Source organism: Lepisma saccharinum, chromosome 7 (genome assembly GCF_977018435.1).
Source record: "Lepisma saccharinum chromosome 7, izLepSacc3.1, whole genome shotgun sequence".
Classification (NCBI taxonomy): Eukaryota; Metazoa; Arthropoda; class Insecta; order Zygentoma; family Lepismatidae; genus Lepisma; species Lepisma saccharinum.
In genome coordinates this window covers 39,431,216-39,453,350 of record NC_139235.1, presented here as the reverse complement: position 1 = coordinate 39,453,350, position 22,135 = coordinate 39,431,216, and the positions used below count along the sequence as shown (strand labels likewise).

The following is a 22,135-nucleotide window of genomic DNA, read 5'->3' as shown; positions in this document are numbered from 1 at the left end:
GTTATTTCTGTTGCTACAGACAATCTTTTCTTGATTTTTACTTTTTCTAAGCAATGTTTCTAATTGCTTGAGGGCACAAGAAAGGGCTGATAAATAACCAAAGTGATGAAAATGAAAAGAAACTCATGTAATTGCCAGTTATATTAATTGATTTTATTTATTTTTAATGTTAAAAATTATGGCTATGCTGGCACCAAAAGAGCCCAGCTTTAGCACTTTTGATAAGTATTCCTGTTTTTTGTTTTTGTTTTTTAGCATTATAATGATTTTTTGTGTGTGATTTGTGTAATTTAATTTCCTTCCCCTGTAGACCACCAGCATGTGCGCTACAACCCATTAAAGGGTGAATGGGTGTTAGTTTCTCCACATAGAATGAAGCGACCCTGGAGCGGACAAGTAGAACGTGTTCCTGAAGAAGAATGTCCAGAATTTGATCCTGACAATCCTCTGTGTCCGGGTGTTGCAAGAGCAAATGGTAAAGTAAGTTAATCTTGTCATTTCCATCTTACCATCTTATTACCTCATAATTTGGCATACACAGTAGATGAACATGTAGAATTTTAAGTGAAAAATGCAGGTTCAGCCAGAACTCTGACTTGGGTCTCCGGCATACTGCATAATTGCCATACCAACTGAGCTACCAAGATAGCTCTCATCTGATTTTTACACTTGCGCTGTTTACCTGTGCGGAATCGTCTCTGTCAGTGATACTGCAATGGATTCTCTTTGAGACACTGATGATGCCAATAGTGCCTTATATCTCTTAGTGTGGAACTGTATATTACCTTATAATTTCACACACATGGGAGATGTGCAGAATCCGTTGTAGCATCACTGAAGGTGACAATTCCACACAGAAAAACAGCACAAGGGATGAACAGGTTGATTGATTGATTGAAACCAGAGCTGGTTCAGTAGCTCATGTGGTATAGTGTGACGTTTTTCTACGCAGATCAGTAATAAAAGTATTACGTTATATTATCGCGTAGAAAAGCCTCACATTCTTCCTCATCACTTCGGTACGCCTTGCGTCAGCCTTTTATTAGGGCTAGTTGGTCGAATTGCTGCTAGAGGCCCTCAGTGGCATTTCTTGGTTTACGCGATTACGCATCAAAGGAAAGGTCAGTTTCGAAGGAGCAGTTGCGAAGGAGCAGTCTCGACTTGATGGAAGCATGGGCACGTTTGGCAAGACATACCTCCTCCTACTCCGTTGACCTTCGGTAGCAGTGGCTATCTTTATCTCTCGAACTCGACAAGAACTTGCCTTTTTGGGACTGCATGTGAACAATATGTGAGAGAGTTGGTGTTTCGAGAGATGGTAGCAAGTAGCGGTGATGACTACGTGAAGCCCTTTTTGACTGTTGGCGATTTTGATCCTTGTTCTTTCGCGGACGAAGTGGAACACGTACGATGAAGACGCAATTGGAGAAGTTCGAGGAAAAGGACACAAGTCGCAGTACAGGAAGTTTGGACGTATGTGGATAAGGGCCAGTAGGAAGGCGACGTTTGGCTCTCTAGGTCGCCACCACCAAGAAACCACGCAGTCCAATTAATTCATTATTGAGGTATGTACTTTTATGGCCATTCGATAGTGAATAGTGAAGTGTCGTCGGACGAATGTACTTGTTACGCTGGATTAAAAATTGCAAGTCGAAATATCAAGAGAGATTGTAAAAAGAACGCAAACAAAAAGGGATTTTAGTTGTTTCCTTCGCAATTTCACGACAACGTCGCGGTTGCCCTCATAGTAATGTGGTGTGACGTTCGGTTCCACTTTTGTTTTATGCAAGGCGCATTGGGCTATAATTGGTACTAATTTGGCACAAGAAAAAATAAATGCACTTACGTAATTTCGAGTCTACACTGTTGGGGTTAAATAGGTACACTACATACCTTAGCAAAACATGTAAGAGCACCAGAAAATAGGGTTTTCTCTAAAATGTCATGTGTAAGCCAATGTCAATGATTAGACGTTTCTAACTTTTAAAAGTAACATTTGTACAGAATTGTATATAACATAATTTGTCAAATTAGGATTGGTTAAATGGGAAAAATGCATTGAAGCTGTTTTATATTGGGTATAAATGTTAACAGATTGATTTAGTCTATTGTAATACTTTCTGGGAGAGTTTTAAACCATTGAATAGACGTTGGTTTCGTCAAAAAGAAATGTTATATCGATGTATTTGTTATTCATAAGAAAATATTAGCCATCTCAACGTTTCGTGGGTTAATATCATAAATTTGACCACGTGTTGCAAATTAAAGATTGCAGTACATATTTATCTTAGAAAAAACTGTACCTAAAATTAAAATTGGGCAAACGAGATCATAGTTATTTGGACACGGAAGCATGGCAGAATTTCCGTTCTAGTTTAAGGAGTCTTTTGTCGTGTAAAAAAAAGCAACATCTTTTGACTTTAGTACGAACGGTATCCCTTTGTTAAATAGATCGGATTACTCTGATTAGTTGGTTCTCTCACGAGACTGAGGTGACGGTACAAAATACTTGTCATTAACCTGAAACAAACGACTTTTGTAACTGTTAGGTTTGGGTACGTGTAACTTTGATTCCACGGCCTCTTTACGCGTCTTCCCTTTTTGCTTATTTTTAAGTACCCACCTAATTAGTCACAATAGCAATGGCACAGTATGGCAGAGTCCCTGGTTCAAGTCCTGGTCGAGCATACACCTTTTGCTTAAAATTCTACATACCATATTATTGTCATGTTTGGCCAAAATTACCTCAAGCATGATGTAAAGTAAGAAAATTACAAATACAAAAATACAAATACTAATTATTTTACAGGTAAACCCTCAATATGACTCTACATTTGTATTCACAAATGACTTCCCTGCATTGCTTGAAGATGTACCAAATCCACCTGAGAGTGAAGATCCGCTTTTCCAAATCGGAGGTGCACAAGGAACTTGTAGAGTGATGTGTTTCCACCCAAAATCTAATGTGACTCTACCTCTGATGGCACTTGCAGAGATCAGGGCAGTGATTGACAGGTAATCTTTAAATCAACTATTCCAGTGTCCTGTGTTCCATTCTTGTTTGGAAGTCAGATTACAGAAATTCTTGATTACTTATGTTAGCAGGAATGGACTAAAGCTCCATAGTTAGAGCTCGTTTTTTTTTTTGGTTTCATGAAATAACTTAAAATGTTTAAAACTACTGAAATTTTGCTTACAAAATTATTTCCAGATTACATCATTTGCAGCTGGTAGCAAATGTAACAGTAGACGAATAATCCATCACCATGTTCATTTAGTTTTTTTTGTTTGTTTCTTTTGTTGTTTTTTCACAATGTGAGGGTCATGAAATAACAATTCCAACAAGTAGAGGACATCAGATTCAGTATCAGCACAATTCTATTCCTTAAATAACATAGCATGTGGAAGAAAACAAAAAACAACGATGAACAATTTGCCTGCTGTTATCTCAGCTGCCAATTGTACAGTAATTTACCAAGGTTGTGAAGATTTTTATTGCAAGCTTTGGCAATGATGGTTGCTGGTGCACTAATGTAGTTTTTCAGTTATACCCTCCCCTTCCATTCTGTTTTCTGCAGCTGTGGCAGGAAGGCAACAAAGTTATGTCTTCTACCCTTTAAGAGCATCTTCTTCTTCTTCTTTGTGACCCTCATTGCCGGGGATGTGGCAGTCTTGATCAAAAGATCTGAAGGTGTTCATTGCTTGTATAAAATGAGCACAATAAGATTGAAGTTGAATTCGGATTTGTAGTTGTAGAAATATCGCAACATTGCACTTCACTTCACTTCACAGTATCACACTGAGCACATACCAAACTGATGTAGAAACATCAAAATTGTAGCTCACCCATCTCATCTGCAATGCTTGCGGTTTCCCTTACATATTGAAGTTTTGGCAAGATTTGTTGCCATGCCTTCTTATTTGTTAATTCAGCCTATTATCATGTCTTGTTTTCTTCACTATTTTGGCACAGTCATCCATTTTGCACAACTGTCATGCAAAGTGAGCATATGACATTGTACCTATGGGCTATGATTTACTTATATGTTGAACCAGGCTAGGTAGCTACTAGACGACCTGATTTACTTTTATTTTTCCTTTGTTCTTTTAGAGAGGGAGATGGTCAGATGATCCCCACTACAGCTTGATTTGTGTTGCTTAATTTGCTTGTTTCCACACCCATCTTGTTCTTTTGATATTTAAACTGCAATTTTAAGTAATTAATTCGTGACATTTTGTGAATTCTTCTTAATCCCATTGTTCTATATTATTTGTAGTAGGATTAGGATGATGATGTTGTTCATTCTAGAATTTGATCTTTTCTCTTATCATAAAATGATGTTTTCTGATCTAACATTTCCCTGATTTGTATATTAGAAACATATCTATCGGCATTAGCTATTATACTTAAGTTTTTGTTTTGTATACTTTCCAGCTATTTTTGGTAAGATGAGTCACTGTGTTCCCACACAACACATGTGTAAGTTGGCATTGATCTTACTAGTACATTAAATAGCGATAATCTGTTTTTAATCGTTAATGCAGAATTTCTGAATAATGGATAAAGTTGGCTTAGTCTCATATTTCCTTTATGTACTATATTATGTATGCGTTCGCGAAAAGTAAGACCTTCAGTGAACACTAATCCTAAATATGTTGCCTCTGATTGTTAAGAGATGTTGTGTCCTCCAAGTCTTAAGTTTAATGCACTGTGTTTCCTTTTCTTCATGAATAGAATAGTGGGTTTACTTTAGTTCTCCACTTTTTTGTCCAATTTTTATAAATTATAACAATTATATTACTGCAAACGTTAAGAGTACAGTTCAACTACTTAAGATATTTGGACTACCAAAAACAGTAGAAAACATTTGCAGTACAGTTCATCTACTGAAAACAGTAGAAACAGTTGGGCTACTAAAAATAGTAGAAAACATTAGCAGAACAATTCAGCTACTGAAAACAGTAGTCTACTAAAAACAGTAGAAGACAGTAGCATTACAATTCATCTACTGAAAACAGTAGATGTTCAAAACACCCATTGATCTACTGAAAACAGTAGACAGAATTTTCAGTAGGATGATACTGTTTTTATTTTACTTACTCTAAAGTTCATTATATTATCAGGTGCTTGAAAATGTTCTATCTTTACCTAAATTTAATATTTTTGTATTTGTTCTATCCCTTTAATTCCTGAGTTCCCATCTAAATGATCTCCTTTTTTCTTTGTTCACATACATATTTTTGTTCAGCATCTTTTTACTAACTTGTTTTACTTTAAATTCATAGCATAAATGTGGTTAAAATTAATTTCTTACTTACATATATAATTAGATGTCTTTTGCAAGAAACACAGAATATATTAAATAAGAAGTGTTTTACTTTATATACCAAGTAAAGTAAAATTATAGATAATAATTCCAATTCTGTTAAGTTAAAATTAAATATGTTTCTTCTTAACATATTGGGGTCTCATGGCGGACATAGCCTGCAGTGCACTTAAAGTCAATGTGGACGAACGACGGGCATAGCCTGTCCTGCAGTATGCAATCACTTTGCCGATTAACTACGGGCTATGTTCGTACTTCGTCTCATGTGCGTGTTCATTCAAGACACTCTGTTGAAATTCTGACCGCTAGGTGACTCATGTGCTATTTTTATTTCGCACCTGCGACTGTTTGTTTTCGGGTTGATGTACGTTGCATTGTTTAGAATGGCATCGTTAGATCCAGACTGTATAGCGGAAATTCCACCTCAGAGTTTGAAGTTAGCAACGATTTTGATGATGCAGATGAATTTGAAGATTTGGAAGGTAGGTTATATTCGTAATAATTAATTGGTGACAATATAAACAGTGTTGCAAACTCTAGTATTTTATGAATGAAGTGAGAAGAGGTAATTTTTTTGGGTCTATTCATCTTGCCTCTTGCTTGATTCTCCTACATGCACTGATGTATTTTTAGTTTTTCCATTTATTATTTTGTATAGTGTATGTCAAATGAAAATTTATTTTATTTATTTAGTTTATTTATTTATTTGTTTAATTTTTACAGATGACACAGAACCAACTGATACATCATCTGGTCCTGTCCTGCAGCCACTTTTTCATACAAAAGCTAATTACCTGTAATTTGTAATTATTTTTGTAATTATTTTTTGTTACGTTTACATAAGAAGTATTCTTATGCAAGATTCAAAAGATGTATTGATAGTTTATGTAGTTAATTATTGAAATTTCCAGATTACGAACTTAAAATATCTCTATATTAACATTTGTTACAATGTTGTACTTTTTTCTTCTTCACAAAACATTGCTGAAAAAAATATTCCAAAATGTCTGAAAATGAAAATAAAATTTAACAAATTTTTGTTCATTGAAAAGAGGAAGTTTTGTAGATTTAAGAAATGTGTGGTAGATAAAAACAAATTAAAAATATTTTTTCTATGATTTTTTGAAAAACAACCAAAAACCGCAGTCCAGAGGTAAAAATGCTGTATTATGAGGCCAGACCCGAATGTGTTAAAGAGAGACCAATACTAGAACACAGTTGGTGGCATGTTTTCTGACAGCCCCCACTCCCAAATCAAGCTCAGTAACTTATTTGAGAGAGCCCAGAATAACATTCCCACTTCTAACAACTTTATAATTTTCGAGGAGGAAGAGTAGTGTGGCTCTTTGTAGCACAAATGCCCAGCCAATGAAATTCTACTAGGGTCTGCCAGACCCCACACTACCATTTAAGAGTTAAGCCCATTCACCAATTTCCTTATGTAATGTTTCATACATGGAAAAATATGTTATTTCAAATTTTGTATGTCCACCATTTTGTTTCTTTAGCAGTTTGTTGAAAATAGCATCAAAATCAAGACTGGAAAATGAAATTTTAGAATTTTCACATCAATTTGCTTACTGTTTGCCACCTAGGTTGTTATATTAATCCTCTTAGTTCAGAAGTTATTAATATTACATTTTACATAGTCACTTTTTTTTTCATGTAATGTCAAAATCAAGTAACAAATAAAATATTTAGAATCAATACACCAAATTCTTTTGGAAAATGTTGTTTGCTTCTCCTCAAAAGTGCTTCCTACATTTAGAATTTTTGAGAATTGTCCCAGTCTATATTTTTCAAAGGGTGGCTTTATTAAAATAATTAGTAAATAAATAAGTTATTGACAACTGTATTTAAAAATGTATTATTTATTTTCCACCGTATACTAGCAACAAAGCAGAAGCATATCCAAGTGGGGTTTATGGGAATAAAATACCTCCTCCCATCTACTGCTACATCCCTGTAAAGACTAAGGACTGCCAAGCTGCTTTCATTGGGTAATGCAGTCAGTATTATTGTCATCACTCTTGGCTTTTCAGATTGGAGATTGTCACCATGTGTTTCAAGTAGCTCCTCAATTGTCCTCATGATTCTGGGTCATCACCAAAATTTTGGAGCTCTCACCAGGGATTAAACCTGGACTGCTTGCACCCAAGGAGAGCATGCTAACCATTCAACTGACAAATAGAAAAAGAGTGGCCATATCCCTCTACTGTATGTTTCTTTGTTGATCTTTCAAAAGTGTACTTCAAAATTACTGTTTCCAATTTAAAATTTGAATTTCAATATTTTTTGTAGATGGATAGAAGAAGCAAGAGATCTTGGAAAGAAGTTTGTGTGGGTCCAAATTTTTGAAAACAAGGGAGCTATTATGGGTTGCTCAAATCCCCATCCTCATTGCCAGATATGGGCATCATCATTCTTACCCAATGAGCCTAGGATCAAGGACCATCACCAGAAATCATATTATGAGAAATATGGAAGACCACTACTTATGGATTATGTTGAAAAGGAAATTGCAAAGCAGGTAATATTCTCACATAAAATAACAAAAGAACAGAGCATTTTCGGAACATAACTGGCATGTATTAACCTATGCCCCCCTAAATTTTGAACAGCAAGTTTCAAAGTTTTGTTTTGAATCTTGTGGTCAGTGGTGTTGGAACATATTTTGTAACTGGGAGTTATGAAGTTCAACCTCTGAACATACACATCCATGCACACCACACAGCTTCCAATATTTTAACTAAAATTTGCATAATTTGTACTACCAATAAAAAAGCAATATTTACAAAAAGGTTCAATATTTTTCTATTTTTGAAAAAAATGTGTGGCTATTTTGAAGGTTGTTTTTAAAATATGTTCAGGATGTTTCACTCACTTTCGGCCCCTGATTTTTGCTTATAAAAATCAAATTATTGTTCATAATGTAATGAAATTTGCTGCGGACATGCCTTGGTGTATGAGAAGCATGGTAATGTCATTGGAGATGGCGCCACAGTCTCTCTAGTCCTTGCGTAGGCATGTGTCTGGGCCATTATGCCATTAATGCTAATCGTATGGGCGTGTGCTTTCAGTCAGTTCTTGACCCTGCTGTTGTGATGAACCTGATAGTGATTTATGTTTGTTCAGGTTCAGTTGAAAGTTCATGTTTACAATCAGTGGTTCATGATTACAGTACAGTAACAAAGCAGTACAGTACGAGTCTGAACTCAGGGGAACAGTGTGTGATTTCTTCCTATGGGCCATGCTGAAAGGGAAGGTCTATCACAACAAGCCACGGACTATCAAGGAACAACAAGACAACATTTGGTGGGAAGTTGATGCTGTGAGTCCTGATGTGTTGGTGGCTGCCTTCTGTAACATGGAGAGGTGTGTGTGTAGGCAGTGGCATGCCCAGGATTTTGGAAAGGGAGGGGTTACGTATACTTTTTCTTGGTAGTCAGCCCTCATTTTGTTATATTTTCCTAAATTTGACTTTCTTTTTTTTTTTTTTCAACCATCCCTTGGGCACGCCACTGTGTATAGGCATGCACTGATGCTAATGGCAACTCTTCCAACACTCGATGTGGCGTCACCATGCTTCTCATACACCAAAGTATGTCTGTAGCAAATTTCATTACATTATGACCAATAGTTTAATTTTTATAAGCAAAAATCAGGGGTCAAGAGCAAATTAAATACCCTGTACAATTCTAAAAGAGACAAAGCTTTAGGCTCCATTCCATCATTTTGTACTAATTTCAAACAGTTTTTATTTTATGATTTGACACACACAGGATATGTATTGTGTAGAACAGACAACTCCACACAGGTAAAGCAGTGATAGCAAAAAATTGGGTGAAGCTATGGCTGGCTCAGTAGTTCAGTTGGTGGAGCAATGGCATGGTATCCGAGAGACCTTGGTTTGAGTCCTTGTCGAGCTTGCATTTTTTGCCAAACTTTCTACATAGTTTTTACTTCCTTATAACATTTGATCAAGTGAGATAAATAATTAGTACTACAATGTATTATAGGTTCACACTGGTTTTAATTCTTTTGGATACAATATGGACAACAGACACTTTTTGCTATTAACTACTAAAATCGAGATTTTTTTAACATCATCTTGAATCTATCAAACTACAGGTTAAGTTAAAATGATGGACCCGATTACAGAAATTTATTCTGTGAAACCTAATAAACATATGTTATTTTGAGACATGCGCTTCGAAAGGTTAACTTTCAAAGTTTAGTTTCCACTCAGTGTTTCCACTTTCTACCACTAGGAGTCAGCAGCGAGCAGGAAAATGGCGTTAACTGGAGAACAGAGATCTTTCTGTGTGCTTGATTATCATGTGAACAAGTCTGTGATTAGTGTGCAATGGCATTTCCGTACCAAATATTGGAGAGAACCACCTACGGGGAATGCCATTCGTAAGTGGTATGAACATTTCGGGCTGCATCTGTAAACGAAAATTGACTGGCCGTCCGTCGACTGGGGAAGAGACAGTGGAACGAGTGCGCACATGTTTCATGCGGAGTCCACAGAAGTCCACCTACCGGGCAGCAAGAGAACTTCAACTTCCACAGAAAACTGTCTGGCGGGTTCTGCGGAAACGTTTACAAATGAAACCTTACTGCTTGCAACTAGTTCAAGCCTTAAAAGACACTGATTATGCTTTGCGCGAGTCCTTCTGAGCTAATTTCCTCGCATTAATGAAAACGGATGGGTTCTCTGAGAGGTTAATTTACAGTGATGAAGCAACTTTTCACCTTTCAGGGAAATTGAATAGACACAACTTAAGGATTTGGGGAACTGCTAACCCCCATGAATTTGTGGAACACGAACGCGATTCTCCCAAAGTGAATGCCTTTTGTGCCATTTCCAATGAAAAGATTTATGGGCCCTTTTTCTTCTGTGAAAGTACTGTGACACCACATCACTTCTTGTCTTGATTTTCTTCATCCCTTCCCTTTCTTTTTGACTCAAATTATCTACTTTTCCTTGCTTTTCCATTTCTTTCTTCAGTATGGCTGCTGTTCTTCTTCTAATCTTGTCTCTTTCTGGCTCTTCTTTTATATGGAGCACTACTTCTTCAATGTCATATATGAAGTGATGTGGTGATAGAGCAGGCAGATAAAGGAGGAGCAATTGTGGTGATGGAAAGAGAATGGTACGAGAGGAAGTATGAATACCTAAAAGAGAATGGATATGAGGAGATTTGTGGAACAGAAGAAGAACAAACTATAAGAGAAAGGGTCATACAAGACTGTAGGAGGAAAGGATTCAAGAAGTGCATAGAGGAGACAGGAAGACTACCAAGTTTGAAAGGCTTTCCAAAGATACACAAAGAGGAGATAAAGTTGAGACCAGTAATGGACTGCAGAAACAATATTTTGGAACCCTTGGAAAAGAAATTAAAGAAAGTTATTGAAGTGTTAGTTACACAGCAAGAAAGCAGAGCAGTTAAGAACAGTGAACAAGTGGTGGACCTCATAATAGGTCTTAAGTTGAATGAGATGAAGACAACAATGTTTAGCTTAGACATGAAAAGTATGTTCCCGAGCATCAAGAGGGACGTTTTGGACATTATTAAAAAGAGAATGGGAAAATAAATTATAGGAGAATGGGATAGTGAAAGGGTAGTGAGGCGCTGGAAACAATTTGGAATAACAGTTACAATATAATGGGGGATAAAATAATGTTAATGAGTGAAGGACTGAATATAGGTTCTAGCCTAAGCCCAGCATTGGCTGAATTGGTTATGAATGAATGGGAAAAGAAAGTGATAGAAAAAGGAGGTGACAAAGTGATTCTGTTTTGCAGATATGTGGACGATTGTTTTGCCATATGGAAGGGAACGAAGAGGCAGCTTGACATTTTTGCCAAAGAAATACAAGATGAAGAAAGAGGGATATTATTGGAACTTGAAATAGAAGAAGAAGACAAGTTAAGCTGCCTAGATATATTGATGAAAAAGAAGAGAGGACAAGAAATTGAAACCGCTTGTCATCAGAAGAAGTGTGCAGCAGGGATATTCTGCCACAAAAGAAGTGATGTAAGTGAGGTGACAAAAAGAAATTTTATAAAGAATATGGAGGACAGAATCAAGAAAATATGCACGAAAGAATATTAAAAAGAAGGCAAAATAAATAGCCTATGGAAAAAGCTGGAAAAGAATGACTATGAAAAGGAGGATAGACTGGACATAAACAGAAGAAGAAGGAAGAAAAGTGGCAGGGGAGAATTGGAAGAGAAAGAAGAAGAGGAAGAGAAAGAAAATGAGAGGAGGTTTGGAATAAGGAGTATGGGGAAGACCACAGAAAAGATATGCAAAGTGCTTAGGAAAGCGGGCATTAAAACTTGCAGGAAGGGAGGGAGAAGCATCTTAAGAATAGCGAAGAACGCAAACAAGAAAAAGGAAAACAGAGAAGAGGAAGAGGAAGGGATTATCTACGAAGTGAAATGTAAAGAATGTCAGAGTGTGTACATAGGAGAAACAAAGAAGAGGCTGAAAGACAGGTTGAAACGACATAGGGATGATGTACGACTTAAGAGAGAGAGAAATGTGATATTTAAACACACGAGAGAAAGAGGACATGACATAGAGTGGGATGAAGCTATGCAGATAGGAAGGGAGAAGAGAATGCTAGTGAGAAAATGGAAGGAGACCAAGGAAATAGAGAAGAAAGGTGAAGAAGACACAATGAACTGGAATGGGGGACTGAAGTTAAACAAAGAATGGAAAAAGGTGTTAGAAAGAGTGGAAAGGACAAGAGAGAAAGAGGAAAGAAGAATGAAGAAAAAAAGAGCGTGAGATAAAAGAGTCCAACCACATTCTATATGGAAGTTAATAAGTATACTTGTATACTATATATAGCCTTTTAGGTGAAAGTACAGTTGACAAGGGAAAGCCACCTGCTAGCCACCTGTTCTGGAACAACTTTCTAATAGTCTGGAGGGGAGTAATGTTTGTGTATATAAATCGTCCTTTTTCTGTATCTTGTTACATTTGTACTTGGTGCAGAGTCTGAAGAAGACCTTGTTATAAGGTTGAAACGTTACGTTTAGTTTATGTTTTATAATAAAATTAAATTACTGGCTTGGTCAGCATATTGAATTTTTATATCATGGAAACAAGGCTTAATGGTGTTATTATTTAGATATGAAAAGAACAATTTTTGGACTTGTTTTTAACATTTTCTGGATGTTTAAAAAGGATCTTTTCAGGATATTTTATTGACTAGATTGGAGCATATTGTGAACATTTTCCTATCATTATATGGATAACAGGGAAGTTTTTTATTATTTTATAACTTTTTAGGACACCATTTAGATATCAAAAATGAGGGGGGGGGGGGGCTGGTAAGTTCTCGGCCCAACCCAGAAGGACTTTAGCTACAGGTACGAAAGTTTCAGGCTCGTACTCGGGCTCGTATTCTCCCCAAAGGTCAACACACTTGGCTCTTTGTTGCTCCAACTTCTCTAATCCCTCCAAAAAAAAAAAAAAAAGATTTGAAAATATGTGTGGATCACAATGGATATATATTAAAATGCAGTAAACTTGTGCAACTGTACTCTAATAGGATGGCGTAGGGATAATGTCGTTGTCTTGTAATCAAGGGGTCCCGGTTTCGGTACCCAGTTCAGGCACAAGTGGTTTGGATCTCACTTGAACCTTCTCTTGGATTTTGATACGTTTTTGTATAATTTTGCTGATTACGAAATTAATGTGCTTTTTGGACCTTGATACTTTTATGTTTGGTTTGAAACACTGACACAAGTTTAGAGCAAGCTTGGGAAAGTCACATGTATGAACCCCCCCCCCTACCCCTCTGCAACACATCCATGCCACATTTCTTAGGTTTGCCTTGACAGCTGCAAAACAAACACATTGAATTGAAATTCGGCGGTCGTGCTCCCTCCAAACCCCACTCGGTTTGGCATGAATTGTACACGGTTCCATGCCCTGATGTTTTAGCTGCAAAACAAAAGTTATCCGAAGTAGATTGCTCCCATAGTGCGCAAGTTATAACAATTTTCTGAGCAATATGCAAATTAGCTATTTTCTGAGCAATATGCAAATTAGCTATTTTCTGAGCAATATGAAAATTAGCTATTTTTGGTTAAAAAACAGAGTTTCTCATTTTGGCTCATTATTCAAACTTGTATGGCACCCAGGAATATGAAACAAGTTTCATTCTCTTGGGAAACGTCCATTCTTTGAAAAGAAGACTCAAGTTCACGTTCTCTTCCCAAAATAGTGGGGGAAGAGGGGACAAACTCTAGATTTTTATGGTTTTCATTGAAATTCGGTGGTCGCGACCTTCCCCCCCCCCCCCCCCTCATGGTTCGGCATTCTAAATTGTATATGGTTGCATGCCCTGATCTTTTAGCTGCAAAACAAAAGTTATCCGAAGTAGATTGCTCTCATAGTGCCCGAGTTCTTACGATTTTTCTCCAAAAAGTGTACAAATTTAAAATTCGCTTGGAAAAGCCTCGGCGAAATTTTACTTCTGTAAAACTCGCCCGGCGGTCTAAAGGTTAAACTGTAGGTCCAGTCCCGATTAGCCTTACTGTCCATAGAGTGCACTTAGAACACAAATTCAATCAATCAATTGTGCAACTCTAAATGCAGAAATCTACTAGATAGTGTAACTGATTAGGTGAGTACCCAAATAATGGTGAAAAGGGAAGACGTGAAACGAGGCCGTGGAACCAAGGTTAAACATACCCAAACCTAACAGTTACAAAAGTCGTTTGTTTGAGGCTAATGACGTGTATTTTGTACTGTCACCTCAGTCTCGTGAGAGAACCAACCAATCGGGATAACCCGATCTATTTAACAAAAGGGATACCGTTCGTACTAATGTCGAAGATGTTGCTTTTTATCACGACAAAAGCTCCTTAAACTAGAACTGAAATTCTGCCATGGTTCCGTGTCCAAATAACTACAATCTCGTTTACCCAATTTTAATTTAAGGTATAGATTTTTCTTAGGATAAATATGTACTGCAATCTATATTTTGCGACACGTGGTCAAATTTATTATATTAGCCCACGCAATGTAGAAATGGCTAATATTCTCTTATGTACAACAAATACATCGACATAACATTTTTTGACGAAACCAGCGTCTATTCAATGGTCTAACTCTCCCCGAAGGTACTCCAATAGACTAGACCAAATTGTTAACATTACACCTAATATAAAACAACATCAACGCATTCCCCCATTTAACCAATTATAATTTGACAAATTATATTATACACAATTCTGTAAAAAATTTTCTTTTTTTTTTTAAAGTTAGAAACGCCTAATCATTGATATTGGCATACACATGACATTTTAGAAAAACCCTATTTTTTGGTGCTACGTAAGTGCGTTCCTTTTTTTTTGTGCCAAATTAGTGCCGATTAGAGCCCAATCCGCCTTGCGTAAACAAGAAAAGGAACCGAACGTCACATCACATTACTCTGGGGGCAACCGTGACGTCGTCGTGAAATTGCGAAGGAAACAACTGTAATCCTTTTTTTTTTGTTTGCGTTCTTTTACAATATTTCTTGGTATTTCGACTTGCAATATGATCCAACGTAACATGTACATTCGTCCGACGACACTTCACTATTCACTATCCAATGGCCATAAAAGTACATACCTCAATAATGAATCGATTGGACTGTCCGGTTTCTTGATGGTGGCAACCTAGAGAGCCAAACGTCGCCTTCCTCCGCGTCCTTATCCAAATACGTCCAAACATCTAGGACTGTGCCTTGTGTCATTTTCCTCGAACTTCTTCAATTGCGTCTTCATCGTGCGTATCCCACTTCGTCCACGAAAGAACAAGGATCAAATTCGTCAACAGTCAAAAGGGCTTCGCGTAGTCCTCACCACTACTTGCTTCCCATTTCTCGAACACCAACACTCTCTCGTATTGTTCACCATGCAGTCTAAAAAAGAACAGCTTCTTGTCGAGTTCGAGAGATAAAGATAGCACACTGCTACCGAAGGTCAACGGAGTAGGAAGATGTATGTCTTGCCAAACGTGTCCAGGCTTCCATCAAGTCGAGACTGCTCCTTCGCAACTGAACTTTTCTTCGATGCATAATCGCGTAAAACAAGAAATGCCACTGAGGGCCTCTAGCGGCAATTCGACCAACTAGCCCTAATAAAAGGCTGATGCAAGGTGTACCGAAGTGATGAGGAAGAATGTGAGGTTTTTCTACGTGATAATATGACATAATACTTTTATTACTGATCTGCGTAGAAAAATGTCACAATAGAAACGAAAACAAATTAAGGTTTTCATTTGACTGTCTCTCGTACATACCTGTTCAAACAGTATCCATTTATTGCAGCACTAAAAGGGTGATCATTCATTTCATCTAACATGTTTCTGGAGGAAAGTTATTGAGAAAATATTTGTGCCTAGTTTTCTCCTTCTTTGATTTTATTCACATTGTTTCCTTATTGTAGGAGAGAATAGTTGTGCAAAATGATGATTGGTTGGTGGTGGTTCCATTCTGGGCAGTGTGGCCATTTGAAACCATGGTGTTACCAAAGAAACATGTCCAGCGATTCACAGACTTGTCTGACGACCAGAAAAATAGCCTGGCTGATGTGATCAAGAAGATAACAACAAAATATGACAATTTATTTCAAACTTCATTTCCATACTCAATGGGCTGGCATGGTAAGTTACATCAAACCTACATTCCTTGGTTTCTTTCACCTTTGAATTGATATGCAGTGAATTTATTTTGCTCTAGGTTTCACCCAGCCTCTAATAAGTGAGTACGTGGGGACAACCCTGGGGAGAGCATAAAGGTTGCCATTAAACTACTGCATGGGATTACTATCCTTTTCTCGTACTCCTTTGAGTCTCCTACCCTCAAGCATACACAATGGAATATTATTTTAATGTAACAGTAATCGTAGATACATATACATATATAAAATACTTTAATTTTCAGCACACAATCATCTGTTTCATTTTCATGTATCACTTTGTATTGCTAAGATAAACTATATTTTAACATAGATATGGTGACTATGTTCGCTAAGTTTCAATTTCACTGCATGTTTCACTTCACAATCCATATTTGAGGTCCCACCACCATGGGCAAATTACAGTTATACATGTACTGCTGGGCTTCTGGTGTATACCACTCGTTTTGCCTGTGTGAGCATTTTTCGCTCAAGCAAAGAAGCTCTCAATTCCTACACTATCTAGTGTTATCTGTGCAAACTATTTGTCGTTTGAGCAAAATCCTCTTCCTGCAGCACTCTAGAAGCCACAACATGGTCCACAAATCCATATCGCCCTTTGAATCTTTGTTGCGCCAACAATGGAGTTGTCTACGATCCTAGGGCATCTGCACCAGAGGTTGACCCTATTCTGGTATCCAGAAGCTTATAGAAATATCCCGAGTCTGACAATGAGACAATCTATTGTTGAGTCAGTATCCAAGACAACAGGTGATGATTACACAGAACTAAGATTGAGATATAGGAGAAGATGATAAGTTTATGGAAATGACTATTTTTAAAAAAAGATTGTTGAATTGAGGTTGTGTTAGTATTGTATATGACAATAGTGACATTATATTGCTGTGAGTGTTCATAGTGAGTGAGAATGCTTCAATAAACCTTGGGTGCAAGGTAAGAGATTCCAGCTGGGGGATATCACTGTCAAGTCTAAACACAGAGAGGCATAATTACAAATAGTTTAAATTAAATATATTTAACAACACCTTTCAAAGTACTGTGTAATGCGCAAAAATTAATATTTGCCACAATTTGCACCAAAAATATGATCGTAACATGGGAAAGTGATTGCTTGTGCAATCATAAAGTCATGTTTCAAGACAATTGCTATCAGTGATGATGTAGAGGAGTTGGTAAAATACTTGAGTCTGTTTTTTCTCCCCCCCCCCCCCAAAGAACTAGATGTTGTGGGTTCAAATTTAAACCTCCAATTTTCTCTTTTTTATTTTTTTTAAGTAGGGCATTAGATTTGTTGAGTTTGAAGTGTTGTAAATAACTTAAATAATTTTGTTTGTAATAATTAATTCGGTGTAGAATTCAACAAATGTCTTTTATTTTTCCTTATGCTGAAGCTTCAAGACATGCTTGAAAGATACAATTTATTTCACCACAACTGTGGTTGAAGGATTTAACACATGCTCTTTTACCTCAAAACATGTTTGCATTGTATCTGAAAAGCTGTGTAAATATTTTGAATCTAATTGATATTACTTACTCTTGAATAGAATCCTATTGTTGTTATTCAATCGAAGTAAATATAATTGTTATTTTCTTTAGAAGCAATATGAATTGTCATCCTCACTGCATGTCTAATATGGTCTTCAGAATCAAACAGAAAATATTTGGCCAAACAAAGAATGTGATCACTACAATACATATCTGGTTTCTATGCCTAAGTGGTATCTGATTGCCTGCAGTCATTGAAAAGTTGTCAGAAAGTGGAATTTTGGTGTATTGCTAGACAATGAAAGGTGTATGTTCTTAAAAGTTCCCCTCAAGCTTCCCGATGATAGTTTATATCCACTCAGTCAGTCATCCAGTTGGAAAAGCTTCTAGAGAATCTCCTTCTAATCAGGGTAGACATAGCGTGCCGTGATCGAGTTTCTAACCGCAGAAAATGTGCTATAAATTGACATTCATCTGCAACTGAAGGCATTTTATGGGGATGAATGTGTAGACATCAGTACTGTGCGATCTTGGGCTTTTCATGCTCATAAAGAAAACCCCAGCTGAACACGATTCCGATGACCCTACTCAGTTGCAGTACGCTGGTTTCCACTCCATTCTCTTAGATACGCTGAGAGTTCTTCAGCTTGGGTTTTCTTTACAAGCATGAACAGTCCAAGATTGCACAGTACTGATGTGTATGCATTCATCCTCATAAAATGCCTTCAGTCTCAGAAGAATGTCAATTTGTAGCACATTTTCTGTGGTTAGAAACTCGATCACGGCACACTACTTCAGGCGCTCCACCGACATTGCATGGTTACATGCTGCTGTTTTCCTCGCTATAGTTCAGCACCCCCTGGCGATAGAAGTTTGAAACCTTCAAAGGAGAAGTGGGAAAGTCTTATAAGTGCAATTGGTTACTCAAAATCCAAAATGCGTTTACAAGGTAACAAAAACAAAAAAACATAGGAAGCTTTACTTTTCAGCATGCCCTCGTATATATACTTTATTGCAGATGCATTTCAGGACTATAATGTTGTTGACTTACATTGCAAATTACAGTTTGCAGAATTTTAATACAAAATGTTAATAAGAAATGAAATTAGGCATACCATATTTAATGCAAAATATTTATTTTTTCATGAGTTTTGTGTCTCTTAAACCAATTGAATCTCAAACTCAAAATTTTTACTGAAGTTACTTATCATGTAGTACTGTATTGTGTACAAATTTCAGATTTTTAAACAACTGTCCACCAGAGATATTTAACACTGAACTTGGATTTTTTTAACAAAAAGTACATGTTTATGACCCTGTAGAAAAAAAGGATTAAAGTCTCAAGCTTCAAATAATTTTGACACACACTATTGGTACACAGGTACTTGCACAAAAAAATTCAAGTGTCAAACAAACTGCGTTTCCCCACAAAAAAATGTCCAAAAATGTCATTTTGAGCAATTAAAATACATAATTTTGACCTTAAAATTTATTATGAATTAATAATATTTAGAATATTATATACAAATATAATTGTAACCTATAATGTGCTTAACATCACAGATTTTGTCTCATTGTCATAGGGGGCCTCCCCGATGGCGCAGTGGTTGCATCGTCGCCTTGTAATCAAGGGGTCCCGGGTTCAATACCCGGTGGAGGCACATAGTGGTTCGGATTCCACTTTAAACTGTAGGTCCAGTCCCGATTAGCCTTACTGTGCATAAAGTGGACTTAAACACTAAATCAACCAACCAAAATCATTGTTGTAGGGCTTACCAGAGCTGAGATAAAAAAAATTGCCGCTGATGCTTACGAATGGAGAAAATGACGCGTGCCATGATAAAAAAATGCCCGCCATCTTCAAATTGGTGTTGGTAAAAATAAAATAACAGTGGTTCTGAACTGTCAACATATGAGGCTCACACCACACAAAAAATAATTTTTTTTAAAAATGTCAAGCAACCATGTTGTACCACTTCATATGGATTGACCCATATGTGAAAAAGCAAGTGAAACTGTAACTTCGACAAGACAACAAATATTGTGATTCAAAGCTTATAAAAGCTATGTATCATTGCTAGATTTGCTACCTCTCAGTGCTGACCACAACATCTTCACACCAAACCAGTTTCAATATTACAACATCTGGGAATCTATTGAAGTTGTTGGATACTATTAATGTAGTTTCAGTCTAAAGCGACAAATGACATGCATCATTAGGGTTTGATACCAAAGTGATAAGCAAAAAGGGCACCTCCTGATTGTAAAAAGCATTCCCTGTGAATGCTACATGATGCACAATATTAAAAAGATTGGCCCATTTGAGGGACATGCAAGCGACAAGCAACATGTGCATCTTATTGTCTCACTTCAGTACAAAAAGCTTGCATTTTTATTTTTAAAGGCTTATTTATAAGTGAGACATGTTACTTGTGTCATGTGTCACCTGTCACTTTGGTCTGAAAGCTGCCTTACATGCAGCATTAAGTTAGAAATTCTTTTCTGTTTCCAGGTGCCCCTACTGGGGACAGATTAAATGCAGACAATAGCCATTGGGTGTTCCACGGGATATATTACCCTCCCTTATTAAGATCAGCAACCATCAAAAAGTTCATGGTTGGGTAAGTAATAAGCATCCATTTTTATCACAAATATTTTATCTGAAGTATTATCTGTGGTTGAGTGGTTAGCAGATTGTGCTACAATGCCAGGGGTTCTGGGTTCGAATCCTGGCCTGGGCATGGATGTTTGTGAGTGTCCATTCATCAATTTCACTCATCCCGATCTTTTCAAAAAGCCAAAAGGGGCACAAAAGGCAAAGTAAAATAAAGTTAATCAATCAAACAATCTGAAGTATTATCCAGGGACCTGTAACGTAACCCAACTTGTAACGCTGTCAAGTTACGAACGGAACTATCGATATGCGTTACAATGCCATTGGCGTTCCACACAGTACCGGACAGATTGGACCTACCTACAACCTGGGTAAATTAGGCGTACCGTTACTCAACGACCCATTTGCTTCAGGTACTGAGTGGAACGGGTCTCGGATGGAACGGGTACGATCGTACCCGTACATACTGTACCTGAACGGTAGCTACCGGGTACGAAATGGAACCACAAGTTGGTAACCGGTACTGAAGCACTATGACCAGCGCTTGTTATTAAAATACCGGTACGTGGATAGAAATGGATGAAGCGGGTAACATTTGTAACAGGAACTTACAGTATGTATCATAACAGTGAACTTACAGTATGTATCATAACAGTTTACTGTCAATCAAAATTCCACAGCAGCAAATGGAATACCGATAAATATACACTTCTTTGTTTAAAACTAATTATAGTAACTTTAGAAAAAAGTAATTCGTGATCTTTCTGGATATTATTTATCCGAAAAATATGTATAAATGCTATCTAGTTTATCTTTCATTAATTTGTTAATAATGGTATCAGCTATGCAAAAATTTTGAAGACCGTCACTCTGGCAAACTATTAACAATAGAAACAATTAGTTTCAACAAGCTCATGTATAATATACTAATTACAACGACCTGCGCAGAAGGTAGATATTCATCATTCAGGCAACCTGTTACTAGGAGGCATGTGCAGTAAGTAGGCCCCATTACTTTTAAAATAGGTAGAGAAGTGAAATTGAGTTTGAAGGTAGCTTATGGGAATTAGAGCATGGCAAATTAACATGATTGTGGAAAACCGGAAGTTGATGGATGCCATATTGAAAAATGTTACTTCTTAAGATATAGAAGTGAAATTCGGCTTGAAGGTAGCTTATGGGAATTAGAGCATGGCAAATCAACGTGATTCCGGAAAACCGGAAGTTGGTGGACACCATATTGAAAAATGTTACTTCTTAAGATAGAGAAGTGAAATTCGGCTTGAAGGTAGCTTATGGGAATTAGAGCATGACAAATTAACATGATTGTGGAAAACCGGAAGTTGATGGACGCCATATTGAAAAATGTTACTTCTTAAGATAGAGAAGTGAAATTCGGCTTGAAGGTAGCTTATGGGAATTAGAGCATGGCAAATCAACGTGATTCCGGAAAACCGGAAGTTGGTGGACGCCATATTGAAAAATGTTACTTCTTAAGATAGAGAAGTGAAATTTGGCTTGAAGGTAGCTTATGGGAATTAGAGCATGGCAAATTAACATGATTGTGGAAAACCGGAAGTTGATGGACGCCATATTGAAAAATGTTACTTCTTAAGATAGAGAAGTGAAATTCGGCTTGAAGGTAGCTTATGGGAATTAGAGCATGGCAAATCGACGTGATTCCGGAAAACCGGAAGTTGATGGACGCCATATTGAAAAATGTTATTTTCTAAGACAGAGAAGTGAAATTCGGCTTGAAGGTAGCTTATGGGAATTAGAGTATGGCAAATCAACATGATTGTGGAAAACCGGAAGTTGATGGACGCCATATTGAAATACGTTAATTCTTAAGATAGAGGAGTGAAACTCGGCTTGATGGTAGTACAGCACCTTGAATAACGTAGTGTGGAAAACGACCCAAGAAACTGGTTCCCCGAGACGATGACAAGTAGATGGCAGTGCGATCGACCCAGGTGCTAATTTTGTTATGAAAGT

The 22,135-nt window shown here is 37.0% G+C and overlaps 1 protein-coding gene across 1 annotated transcript in view; it reads left to right on the top strand.

The window, feature by feature from the left end:
* Galt (Galactose-1-phosphate uridylyltransferase) overlaps positions 1-22,135 on the top strand; it is a 42,074-nt gene that overhangs the window by 7,258 nt on the left and 12,681 nt on the right. The window contains exons 2-6 of the mRNA XM_083125179.1: positions 311-480; positions 2,810-3,015; positions 7,629-7,857; positions 15,790-16,006; positions 20,039-20,147. Coding sequence (XP_082981305.1) covers positions 311-480; positions 2,810-3,015; positions 7,629-7,857; positions 15,790-16,006; positions 20,039-20,147 — 931 coding nt within the window. The remainder of the gene's footprint in view (positions 1-310; positions 481-2,809; positions 3,016-7,628; positions 7,858-15,789; positions 16,007-20,038; positions 20,148-22,135) is intronic.